Source organism: Carettochelys insculpta, chromosome 3 (genome assembly GCF_033958435.1).
Source record: "Carettochelys insculpta isolate YL-2023 chromosome 3, ASM3395843v1, whole genome shotgun sequence".
NCBI lineage: Eukaryota > Metazoa > Chordata > Testudines > Carettochelyidae > Carettochelys > Carettochelys insculpta.
The window spans coordinates 124,921,569-124,934,452 of record NC_134139.1 but is presented as its reverse complement, the minus strand read 5'-3'; the positions used below and the strand labels follow the sequence as shown (position 1 = coordinate 124,934,452).

General features: G+C 41.9%; 1 protein-coding gene across 1 annotated transcript in view; it reads left to right on the top strand.

Moving 5' to 3' along the window:
- The window catches only part of FIG4 (FIG4 phosphoinositide 5-phosphatase), a 118,575-nt gene that overhangs the window by 12,136 nt on the left and 93,555 nt on the right, over window positions 1-12,884 (top strand). Inside the window, exons 2-4 of the mRNA XM_074990763.1 lie at window positions 6,482-6,580; window positions 9,608-9,731; window positions 12,275-12,431. Coding sequence (XP_074846864.1) covers window positions 6,482-6,580; window positions 9,608-9,731; window positions 12,275-12,431 — 380 coding nt within the window. The remainder of the gene's footprint in view (window positions 1-6,481; window positions 6,581-9,607; window positions 9,732-12,274; window positions 12,432-12,884) is intronic.

The window sequence follows — 12,884 nt, the reverse complement described above, 5'->3', positions numbered from 1 at the left end:
TCGCAAGAGTGATCTGCTCTGTTGAGAGAGAGTGGCCAGGCTGCCTGTCCTTTCTATAGGCAAACCAGCCAAATGGAAGCAGAGGAGGCAGGGCTGCCTGATGTCCCAGAAGCCCTTCTGTTGACAGAGGGTCCCCCTTCCCCACAAACATCCAGACCAATTTTCTGTCTTCAGTCTCCATCAACAGAGCCATTATGCCTTGTGGGGCGCAGGGTAGGGCTGTCAAGAGACATGCTGCATTCTGTCCATTTACTGTCAACAGAACCTTGGTAATCTGGAAGCTCCCCAGGTTTTGTTGACAAAGCCCTTTAGTGTAGACATAGCCTCAGTTTCCTAGAACTCTGACTTTTTCCTTGATTTAATGGAAGGGGAAGTGTGATTTTTTTTTTTTTTTTTTTTTTTTTTTTTTTTTTTTAGTTGCCGTTATTTTTTGTATCTAAATAGACCTGATTTGACCCTCCCATGTGCAGTAACAAAGAGAACAGTCTGACTCTGTTTAGTGATGGTTGTTGTTATTACTTTACGTTAGGGCATGTATTGCATGCTCTGAGTTCTGGTATTCTGGGGAGAAATGCAATATATATCACAGCAACCATAAAATATTAGGGAGATGGGGATTTTTCCTGAACAATTTTGTTGTTGATTTGAGGGAGGAAGGCCACCAGATTGCAGGTGACAGCTCCTATTGTGCTCTCCTAAAGGTCAGCGTTCAGCATGTATGCAAGGAGAGAGATCTCTACTGTGTGCTGAAACATTGCTAGCCCTGAGCACGTGATTCCAAATCAGTTTTCTTACTAAGGTCTCTCAGCAAGCAGCCTAGCATGCTCCCCAATCATTGGTTCGATTCAATAGAAAGTGTACTTGGCATATGGCTGTTTGTTATCTACAGGGTTTGTGCACTGTACTTGAACATATATGGTTGGCAGCTACAAACAAATTGTTGTCACAAAATTTCAAATATGTTGCATAAGTTCTTTATCTTTTTCTGCACACACAACTTTTGCTATAATTTGTGCATTTTTAAATATTAGCAACATTACACAAACACCTTCAGTTCTTGGGGCTTAGCCCGGCTTTCTGAAACTGGATATTTTAGAATTAAGTACTTACCCAATTGCTTGCACAGTTTGATTGGATTTAACAAAATCCTACAAGACACTTACGCCCAGGAGAAGCATGTCTGTCTCTCTCGTGTTTTGTATCTATTTTTGCTGGATTTTTTTAAATCCATATTGAGGATTACAGGCTGGAAGGTTTAGTACCAAACTGATCTTCAGAATATCCAGCTTCTTTAATGAACATGTCTCCCTAGTGGATAATAAACCTTTCCTTCTTTGTATGCTACGTTGATTTAAGCTCCCTATCTTTTGTATAACTTCAAAATGGTTTATTGACTAGACAAAAAATATATAAAGTATATAGCTGACATTGTAGTCATGTTGGTCCCAGAATATTAGGGGGACAAGATGGGTGAGATAACTAACATCTTTTATTGTCTCTCACCAACAGCAGTAGGTCCAATCTTTTGAGCCACAGAGCTTTTCTTCAGGTTTGGGAAGTTCACTCATCAGAGTGTCACAGTTAAATGTAAGGTGGAACACATATATAGGTAGTTAACATATAATCCAAAGGACTGTTCAAGCTTAAGTGACCTGTTAGAACCCCTCTGTCTTGGGTGTGGGAGGAGAGGTGGGACCAGGGAAGATAGAAGAAGGTGTTAGTGAGTTAAAGATTGTTAACCCATCTCTGTTCGAGCACTGGCTGAGTTGTGATCAGCATGATAGGAATCACACTGTAAACTACACACACAATTTCAGTTGTCTTAATCATTGGGTGTCGCTTTATGACTAGATTGGTCTGAGGGGAATCCATGCCTCTGGATCCCTGTGTGTTTTAAGCCTTCACAGCATGAGCAGTTGATTGTTGAAATAAGACCACCTACTATCTCTGTTCAGTCCATGATTTCTGGTGTCCAGCGAAGTTAGCAAGTGTAGTTTCTAAGTTTGTCTTTTCAAAGAGTTTTGCACGTTTACTTTGAGGATGGGAAGCGATTGTTTTCCAAAGATGAAACATCTCTCTGTGGACTGACTTAGTGTGTGATAGTTGAATGATTTATCCAGAAATGTCAGACAATAATTTTAATGATGAGTTTCTGAATTTGAGGCATTCATTTTTAATTTTTTTTTTCGTGGACTGGTTGAATGAAGAGATTGGTAATGTTAACGGAGCCTTTGAATTATGGTCCTTGGTTCAAATCCAATCCAAACCAGAAAGGACAAAAGGTATTGTATGGCTATTGGTGATCTTGTGTAATAAAGTGGATTTTCAATCCAGATCCCAATGGCTCGGTATCTGCATTACAAAAGTAGTGCTGCGGGTCCTACTAAGTCCCCTTCCTTAAATCTCAGCAAAGGCCAAAGGCAGAATGGACAAGGAAACTGAACTGAACCTTGATGCCTGGTCAGCAGCTCCTCAGGGTTGGCCAGAGTGACAAGAGCTCTGCTGCCTGGGCAATGGCTCTCTGGGGCTGGGGTGTTCCTGGGGCTGACTGGGATGGTAGGGCAGCAGCTTGCTATGGCTGGATGGAGCATCCACAGGAATCCATCTAACCGTAGTAAAGGACAAAAAAAAAAGTTTGCTCATGGTACCTTTCCTCTACTCTCTTTGCACACAGTCATACTGGCCGTTGGTGCTATAAGCCCTGGTGTGGCACATGTCCCTAACCATGCCCCAGAATGCATCTCACTGAATTCTTCACTCCCCGGTATATGCTTTTTTTTAATTTATTTTTTGTTTTTGCTTTCTCCTTCTCATAACCTGACTCACATTCAGTGTTTGGAGAAAAGTGTGACAGTGAGCTATGTGGTGTGGTAAAGTGTTGGGGTTCTTGGTGGTGGGTTTGCAAGAGGGTTAGGGTCTGTTGGCAGAGGTGCAAGATATAGAAGGCCACTTAACCCAGAACTCTTTTTGTTTCAAGTGAGGGGTAGTCATTTATGTTAAGTAAAAGGTGACCTCAAGGGGTCTGTGATTCATCTAGTTAATAGTTTAACAGTACAAGTAAGCAAAAGAGAACTGTGTTTTCAAAGGAGGGTGGGACTGTAACTTGGGATCTCTAAAGTGACTTCCCATTTCATGGGGCACACCAGTTTCAAAGTAATCTGATTAACTGTTCAAATTTTAGAGTACTCACAAAAGTTGAGCTTTAAAAAGTAAAAAATGTTAATAGAAATACTCTAGAGGCTAGCCTACATAGGGCAAAAACTGTACTTTTTCCTGACTACCGTTCTCAGGGCTTGTCCACACTTAAAACTTGAAGCAGTACTTCACTACATCTACATTAATGGGAGTGGTTTTTCCATTGGTGTGGTTAATTCATCTCCTCAAGAGGTCGTAGCTAGATTGATGGGGAGGATTCTCCTATTGACATACTGTCTGTTTGGGGGTTATATGAGTTTAATTGTGTCACTTGTGAATTTTCAGACCCCTGAATGACCTAGTTATAGCAACCTAATTTCCCAGTATAGACCAGGCTATTTTCCCAAAGATTTGTGAAACTTAATAAATTGAGACCATTTTGACCTGCATCACATCTAGCTCTTTGCAAAAACAAACAAACCCCTAGAAACTTGTTAAAATGGTTGATAATTAAGAAAAAAAATTGCACTTTTAAAAACAATGCTATTTTGGGGCTTAGGTCTCTGTAAACCATGACCCATGTGACTCAAAATTTGGGTTATTAAATCTGCGCGCCACTCTCCAGAGGCACACCAAATATAAAGAAGCATGTCCATCTCAAAGGACTTCCGAAGATTGCTCTTTTAAAATGTTGTGATGTTGCCCTAATTGCAGTAGTGCATTCATGCCACTGTAATAGCCCATTATGTGCTAGGCACTTTACAGCAAAAAATATATATAGTAGTTGCTTCTAAGAACTTACAATCTACATTTTTATAAGTGAGGGTGATACAGAGTAGAGAATAAAGGGCCAGTGAGAATAAGAGTTGAAGTATGAGGATCACATGGTTGGCCAGTTTAGGCAAGTGTGTGTGTTCGTGATTCTGTGGGTTTTTTGTTGTGGTTGTTGCATTTACTGTTTATAAAAATTAAAGTAAAAGCTTTGAGATAGCTAAAATTGATTTACTTGCAGTTGGTGTGGAATTGAGATGTCAGCGAAGATTAATGATACACAGTAAGCCCCTGACTTGTATGAGAATTATGGCTCTGGAGAAGCAGGCATAATTCTAATTTCACACAACTCAAAATGCAGGTGGGTCCGCCAGCTCCACACCCAGGTAGCTGCTGGGCCTGGGGTAATCCCGGCAGCAAAGGGGCTGGGAGCTGGATGGGGCTCAGCACTCCACACACACCCCCTGCCCCCACTCAGCCCCAGCCCAGGAGGCAGGCAGGAGGAGGCAGCCCTGGTGTCCCCCAGGCTCGTATGCACACACGGCTGCCCCCTCCTCTCTCCTGCTGGGAGCAACCTCCACACTCTCACCATGCATGATGCTGGGACTGCTGTGCTTTTGCTGGCTGCCGCAGGCTCCAAGCCATTAAAGGCTCTGTGGTGAAGCGGGGGCTGGGCAGCAGGGGTGCCATGGCAGCTGGAGAAGGTGGCTCTGCCTCTCCCCTAAGCAGACCCCCCCACCTGCCCACAGAAGGAGCCAGAGCCGCTGGCACCAGCAGGAGGGCCGCGAACCCGCTTCAGCATTTAGCTGCATGCTGTGCCTGCCCCTCCCCACCCTCAGTGCTGCAGCCCCAGGCAGCCACAAGGTGGGAGCTTCCTACCTTGAAGCTCCCAAGCTGGCCAGTAGTGCACTGCTGGCAGGTGAGTCCCGCAGGGGTAAGTGTAGAGGCAGGGCACAGGGAAGCAGGTCTCCACCCCCCACCCTTGACTCGACTCATGTTAATATAAAGAACGCATAAGTTGAGTCCACGCAAGTTGCGGGTCTACTGTATGTATGTTATGGCTTGGTGGACTGTTGTAATCCTAATTATAAAGAACCAAATGCACACATACTACATACTCTAATCCAGCACACTCTCATCCAGCAGCATCCGTGGTCAGGCATGATTTTAGTTAGCTGGATGTCCATTATCATGTGTGGCCAAGCTTCCAGTGGCCCCATAAAGTTTGTTTACAGCCACCAGTTCTGGCTCTGTGTTCTGTGCCATTATTTAGCTCTAATTTATCCCTAAAGATGTCTTCAAAGAGTCCAGTAAGCAGGAAGTGCTGTTAATGATGCCAGACGATACTGACCTCCTGTGGTTTGGCAAATTCTCTCATCCAGTCCTGGTAAGGTCCCCAGAGTGCCAGAGTAGAGAGGTTCAACCTGTATGGCATAGTACTGTAAGTAGAATCCCCTTTGAAGAGAATCATGAGAGATACACTGTAATATCTAGGTACTATCGTAGAGGTAGGTCAAGCGTACTGTAGCTGCCTTAAACACACAAAAGCAAATACTATTTTTTCCAATTATTACATAAAGACCTTCACTGATACCAGCTGGAGATTTTTTGGGGGGAGTAGAGAATGCTGAATCGGGCTTTACATTTTACTTGTCTTCAGTGCTTCGCTAGTGTGAATTCTGATACCCAGGAACTTTGTGCATTTTTATTGCTGAACCTCCTCATGCATCCTAAATCCATGTGACTGTTCAAGTTAAGAGCAAGCCTGAGTATAATAGCCACATGACTTCACCATGTTCTCCTATTATGCTGAGTGTTATTAAAAGCTACACCCTGTTGTGTTCAGAAGAGTACTCACTGACGGAATTAGCAAAACAAGAGCTTCCTACAGCAAGCCAGTCATTAGTGTTAATGACTCTAAATGTAGGAAATAAGTCAAATTTAGTTTCTTGTTCACCCTTTGTTATGAGTTTGTTGGAATTGTTCTCTTTATTTTTCACATTTAATAAATACACATAATGAATACTTTTTGAAAAAATGCTAGTTTTTTCTCAATTTCTAGTACTGTTAAACTTAAATTTTTAAAGATTTGTTTTTGGATTAAGATTTAAATTTTTGGTGTCTCTCTCACGTCATAATGGTTAGAGCCTGTCAAATACAAAGACTTACTAAAAATGCCTAATTTAGTGCAAGCAGGATGCTTGGAGACCTTTCAGAGTTTTCAGTGATGAGTAAGTGGGCGGGGTAGGGGAGAGAGGAAGGAGAAACTCTTACCTTGCATTTTCATTCTCTACACAGCTGCCAGCTGTCCCCCCACCGCAGTTTTAAATTGGTTTTCTCTGTGCTGTGAAGTGGAGAGTTGAGGGGCTTTTTAAATGTTGGCAATTGATTAGAATCTTCACAAAATGCATATAAAATGTTCCTGAAAAGGTGGCTAAAACAATACTTTTTTTAAACACTGGTTTGATGTAATTAAGATACAGCTAATCTATAACTGTACAATGCCTGTTGCTGATAGTTTTGAAGAGTTCTTTTTTTGTACAAATATTCAAATATTTTTCCTTTTAAAATCTAGCGGTATTTTCTTGTTGGGAGTAATCATGCAGAGACAAAGTATCGTGTTTTGAAAATCGATCGCACTGAACCAAGGGATTTAGTTATAATTGATGATAAGGTAAGTACTTCATTTTCAGCTGTTCTGAACAAACATTCATGAGTATTTTGAGGTGCTTGGAATTTCAAATGTGTATGTTTTTTGTTTTTTTTCACATGGCAGGTAGCCAAACTTCTCTCTAGTAGCAGGATGATGAATTTCTATTATCATACTACCAGGTCACTAAGTTTCTGTTAGTTGTGATCTTCTAATGTCAAATAATAGATGTGAGTTTTGTCATATGTTTAGCTATGTTGTTTTGAAATGCATGATGATCCTACTTAACTACTGCTTAGATAAGTGCTTCAAGTTGTTTTGAAACTAGTACACAGCTCAAACAAGATGAGTGCAGACAACAAAGGTTGATACTGTACAGCATAGAGTAACGCATGGTCCCTACCCCAAGGATTTATGGTATAGTGCTCCATTCCTTCAGAGACTTACACGCTAACTTAACTTCATAAATTGGAAAAGCTAATGTGGGTAAAGTTGCATGCATTTTTGGAGGATCAAGTCATAAGGCTTCAATCCTGCAAAGATATTTGCCAGCACTGGATACCAATCCACTTAAGAGAATTCTATAGGGGCACAAGTAGGGCCTTACCAAATTCAGAGTCCATTTTGGTTTATTTCATGGTCATAGGATTTTAAAAATCACAATTTTTTCATTGTTTTTCAGATAGTTAAATCTGGAATTTCATGGTATTGTAGTTGTATGGGTCCTGACCCAAAAAGGAGTTGTGTGGGGATGGGGGGAATATGCAAGGTTATTGTAAGAATGTTTGCGGTAGTGCTACCCCTCCTTTGGTGCTGCTGTAGACAGAAGCACTTCCCTTCAGAGTTGAGTGATTGGAGGGTAGCAGTTGCAGGCCAGGAGTTCAGGTCTGAATGAGAAGCTGCCACCAGCAGCAACACAGAAGAAAGAATGTCATGGTATGGTATTAGCAACGAAGGGTCCTGTGGCACCTTATAGACTAACGGAAAAGTTTTGAGCATGAGCTTTCGTGAGCACAGACTCATTCATCAGATGCTGGTCTTGTAAATCTGCAGGGCCAGGTATAAATAAGCCAGAGCAAGGGTGGGGATAACAAGGTTAGCTCAGTCAGGCGTCCAGGATTTCCAGTTTTGTGGATCTTGGGTAGTAGGTAGAATAGCCCCGGACGGGACTCTAGAGGTGTGTTGGTATAAATCTGTTCTTGTGCTTGTGTAGGGAGTGTCCTCAGCAGATGGTGGTGTTTCTTAGTGTATTCCTTGGTGGGATCTGAGGAAAGTAGCCTGTAAAATTTGGTATTGGAGAGTTGTCTGGAAGCCTCCTTCTGGTAGTCAGACCTGTTCATGGTGACAGTAGCTCCTCCTTTATCTGCCTCTTTGATTATAATGTCAGGGTTGTTTCTGAGGCTGTGGATGGCATTGCGTTCCACGTGGCTGAGGTTGTGAGGCAAACGATGCTGTCTCTCCACAATTTCTGCCTGTGCGCGTCAGCGGAAGCATTCTATATATAGGTCCAGACTGTTATTTCTACCCTCAGGAGGAGTCCACGTGGAGTTATTCTTCTTGTGCTGCTGGGAGGGTGTCTGTGTAACGGTGTGCTGGTCAGTGTTGTTTATATAAACATGATATAAGCACTTCAATCTCCCAGGCCACACAGTAGCAGACTTAAAAGTAGCTATCCTACAGCAAAGAAATTTCAGGACCAGACTCCAAAGAGAAATTTCTGAGCAACAATTCATCTGCAAATTCGACGCCCTCAGCTCAGGCTTAAACAAAGACTGCAAATGGCTGGCTAAATACAAAAGCAGCTTCTCCTCCCTTGGTGTTCATACCTCCAGATCAACTGCTGGTAGTAAGCCTCAGCCTTGCTGACTGAGCTAACCTTGTTATCCCCACTCATGCTCAAAACTTTTCTGTTAGTCTATAAGGTGCCACAGGACCCTTCGTTGCTGTTACAGATCCAGACTAACACGGCTACCCCTCTGATACATGGTATGGTATTGTCCTCATTTGTTCTGTCCATCAACCTGCAGACCTGGGCCTGCTGTCAGCCACCTCTCTCCAGCCACCCACCTCTGAAGGTGGCAACTCAGAAGTAAGGGTGACATGATATGGTGTGGGCATCCTTATTTCTGTGCAGCTGCTGGTGGGGCACTGCCTTCAGAACTGGAGGCCTGGTGACTAACGGCTGCTGTCCAGCCACCCTGCTATGAAGGCATCTCAGAAGTGGGCCTGGCATTACCACAACCCCTCTAAAATAACTTTGTGACCTCCACCCCTGCAACTCTTTTGGCCCAGGCTCTCCAGTTTAAGATACTCTGGTCTTCCCCCTTGATATCTGTAGGGCATAGAATTAAAGTATGCAAGGGATCAGATTTCATGGGGAGTTGGGAAGACCCAGCTTTCAGGGCCCATGATGTAAGTGTCTTCACAGTTTTTTGTGAAGAACAAGGATCTATTTTATTGTTTTCTGTAACTGAAATTCTGTAGACAAAATACATAAGACACAAGGTAATCGCATATTGGGATGGATAGTAGGGCAGAATGATTTTTCCCCATCCGAATGAAAAAAAAAGTCCAGGTACATTAATAAAAGAAGATTGATGTCCATAGATTGTTACAAATGGAGAGAGAAATTAGGCTAGGAAAATTATTAAATTATTAGATATAATTGTTAGTGTCTTATTCAGATAAATTAAGCAATGTTTAACTTCATTAAAAAGTGTGTTTGTTATTAAACATGCAATTTTATATTTTAAAGGAAATTGTTTTAAATTATGTTTAATCACTGTGGTAGAGTTGGTGCTATCTATCATACACATCTTGGTCTTGGATTCAAGCTTGACAGTAGTGATCAATTTGCAAAATACAACTTTGTTTTGTAGTCTTGACCACATAAGTTGTGAAATTTAGAGCCAGTAAATAGTGGAAGCCAAGACAGTCTCTTTAGTCACTTTTCAGAACAGAACTGTGCAATTAAAGAAACTATGCTGTTCTGTGACATACAATAGCACTGACAACGTAAAGAATAAATTCAATATATGTTTCTGTCTTCAGCATGTGTACACACAGCAAGAGGTGAGGGAACTTCTTGGCCGACTGGATCTGGGGAATAGAACAAAGATTGGACAGAAGGGCTCCTCTGGATTATCTCGAGCTGTCTCTGCTTTCGGTGTCGTAGGTAATCCCCTTGTTATTTCTTTGACATTTTTTAAAAAAGGCATATCTCGGAACACAAATAATTGCAGCATTTTGTGCCAATCAGAATATTATCCACTCTGCACAGGGATCATGTAGCAAAATAACATATTAACAAAATACACTTTTTTGCACTTTTTATATGGACTTCCTAGGTGTTGCTTATGTCACACTTAAGCAGGCATGAGCCATCAGCGGGAGAGCTGGATTTAATGTCATCTCTATGTGTAATTTGATCTCAAGAGTATCTCAATCAGGAATGAGTTAGCATGTAAGCTGCACTGGAATTTGGTCCTTATTTAAGTCTACCAGAGCCTGATTCTCTTAAATATTTAAGATATGTTGCTAGGCTTATCTCTCTCCCTGCCCCACCCATCTCCCAACCACCGAGCTCACTTTCCAGTATTTTATTAGAAGATATGCTAAATGAGTACAGGAAGGTCTCAAGATTTGCAACCTTAATGTTTGCAAATTTAATTATTTCAAGCAGCCACTTCCGTTGGGGCCCAGGCAGGAGTGCTGGCAGCCACTGCTTCCCCCAGGGCCCTGGGCAAGAGCGCTGCCAGCCGGGCTCCAGGTGGGAGCTATATTCACAAAATTCAACATTCACAAGAGTTCTCAACACAGAACCCTCACAAATGTTGAGACCCTGCAGTATTAGAAAGTGTGCTGCAACAGCCCACCAGGTCTGAAGATAATTAATTTTCATCAGTATGCTCCTCAATATCTGAATGCAAGGCAGCAGAGAAAGTAGAGATGATGATGATTACTTTGAAGACCACTATAAACAAAGATTGTTACATTTATTTCCATGGTAACACTGTATTGATGCAAGAGGATGATTCACTGAGGTTTCATTGCAGATGTCTTTCTTGTTTGCTTGTACTACTTAACCTTTGTATTCTGCATGGAGTATGGGTCATCTACAGGTCTCCTCTGCTTCACTCTGTCTTGGGACAAAACTTCTAGCTGTCTCCAGAAGTACCCCAGTTGTTGTCTTTCAATCTCAGTAGACCTTCTCCATGTTGTCTGATGTCTTCCTCTTTTGCATTTTCCTTGCGGGTTCAATGTGAGAGCTTGAGGAACTATGCTAGACAATGGTTTTCTGAGAGTGTGGCCTAGCCATCCCCACTTTCTTCTCTTGATTTCCATGTCAATTGGTTCTCATACTGCTCTGTTCCAAAGCTCCTCATTTGTGACAAAGTCTTGCCATTTGATGTTCAGGATGTACCTCAGGCATCTGTTTATGAATGTCACCCTGTGTCTACACGAGCCCCTTCCTTTCGGAAGGGGCATGCATGTTAATGAGCGGGTTTGAAATGTGCTAATGAGGTGCTGCAATAAATATGCAGTGCCTGATTTAACATGGCAAGAAAAAAAGGGGAATGAAATGTGGGAAGATGGCATCGTATACCCACATTGACTTGTGGGGCCAGAATGCAATGGGGCTCAGAGAACTGTGGGATAGGTTCCAACAATACACTGCAGCAGCACTCGATTTAAGCTACTTGTATGTGGCAGCAGTAAGTCAATTTTGTGGTGAGCATTTGGGAAGGTGAAGATGCTCAAAATCAAATGGGTAAAACACGACGTTAAGAAATCAGTTTTAATAAAATTGTTTTTCTCATAGTATAGATGCTGCCTGGGTAATAATCTGAGCCCATTATGGTGACTTTTATGTGAGGACCTGACTAGAAGGCAAAAAATTGGGTCACTTGTCAAAAACTAGGTGGATAATGATAATAATATACAATATAGAGGAGTACTTTTTTTTTTTCCACATCCCTGATTGAGAAAATTACACCTCAACAAAGTGGCAGCATAGACAAGCCCTCACTCATTCACATTCAGACTGGCGCCCAGCTCCACGTGCTTAATGTCTCTCTATGGACTCACCCAATCATGGCTGGCTTCCCTTCTTTTCCCCCCCACATCCCATGGTGATCTGCTCCTCCCAGCAGACATTCCTGTGGCAGCTCAGATTTCTTTGCTCTCTTATTTTTCTGCAGGGGAGCCAAGAATCTGTGGAATACATGAATGCAGTTCCCCCATGAATACAGATCAGGATGACTATAGTTGGCCTCTTTATCCCTTTATTATTGCAATGTCAGCTTCTCTTTTAGGTGACCTCTTTACTTCTGCACCACCGAAGTGGTGATGAGGGAGCCCAAGTAGATTCCTTCTCCAAAGTCAGGCAGCAAGGATCAGGGCTTATTCCTGATACCAGAAAGTAAGGTCATAGCCTCCCAAACCCCCTTTATCCTCCCCATCTCCAAGCAGTTGATTTGTGGGGAAAGAGAGGGGTCTGAATCTGATCTGGATGCTCAGTTTTTTTCCAAAGTGAGAGTTGGATAAAAGTGAGCCCTGGTGTGCTTAAAAAGGAGAGCTTTCAAATGCTTGCACAGATTTAATATTGTGCGAAGTACTAGCATAGTACCTGATATTGTCCTTCTAAACATTGTATCAGACTAGGTCTATTAATGACAAATGGATTCTTATGTCTTGTTTTTCTTTAATTTTGAACAGGTTTTGTTAGATTTTTAGAAGGCTACTACATTGTGTTAATAACAAAAAGAAGAAAGATGGCAGATATTGGAGGCCATGCAATATACAAAATAGAAGATACAAATATGATCTACATTCCAAATGACTCTGTACGAGTCACTCATCCTGATGAAGCAAGGTAAATGGTGGTGATAGACTGTTTCTGTATAGCTTTTTCTAAATGACAAGGTTATATTACAAACTAAGTTTCATAGATTCTAATCGGTTACATATGCCAGAGGAGAGCAGTTTGTTGAACAATATGAACTTGTTTCGCCAGTTCTCTATGCTAGTTTTATGTTGAAGTAGCAGGTTTAAATGGAGACAGACAGGTGTCTTGGAGTGGAGAATCATGGTATAAGTTCAGTGGAGTCTACGTAAAGGGGAGATGCAGCTCTGTCATGTCGTTTTGTAGCTTCTGCCAACATCTCTAGGTTACTTATATGTCAAAGATACACCTAAACAATTGTGTGTGGCCTGGAAGATTGTAGTTAGTTCATCTGGGAACATATCAATAAATATACTTAATATACTAGTTGTTTGAATATCATTGGATCCCCTGTGAGGCCATGTAAACCTCAGTGAAAGGGGT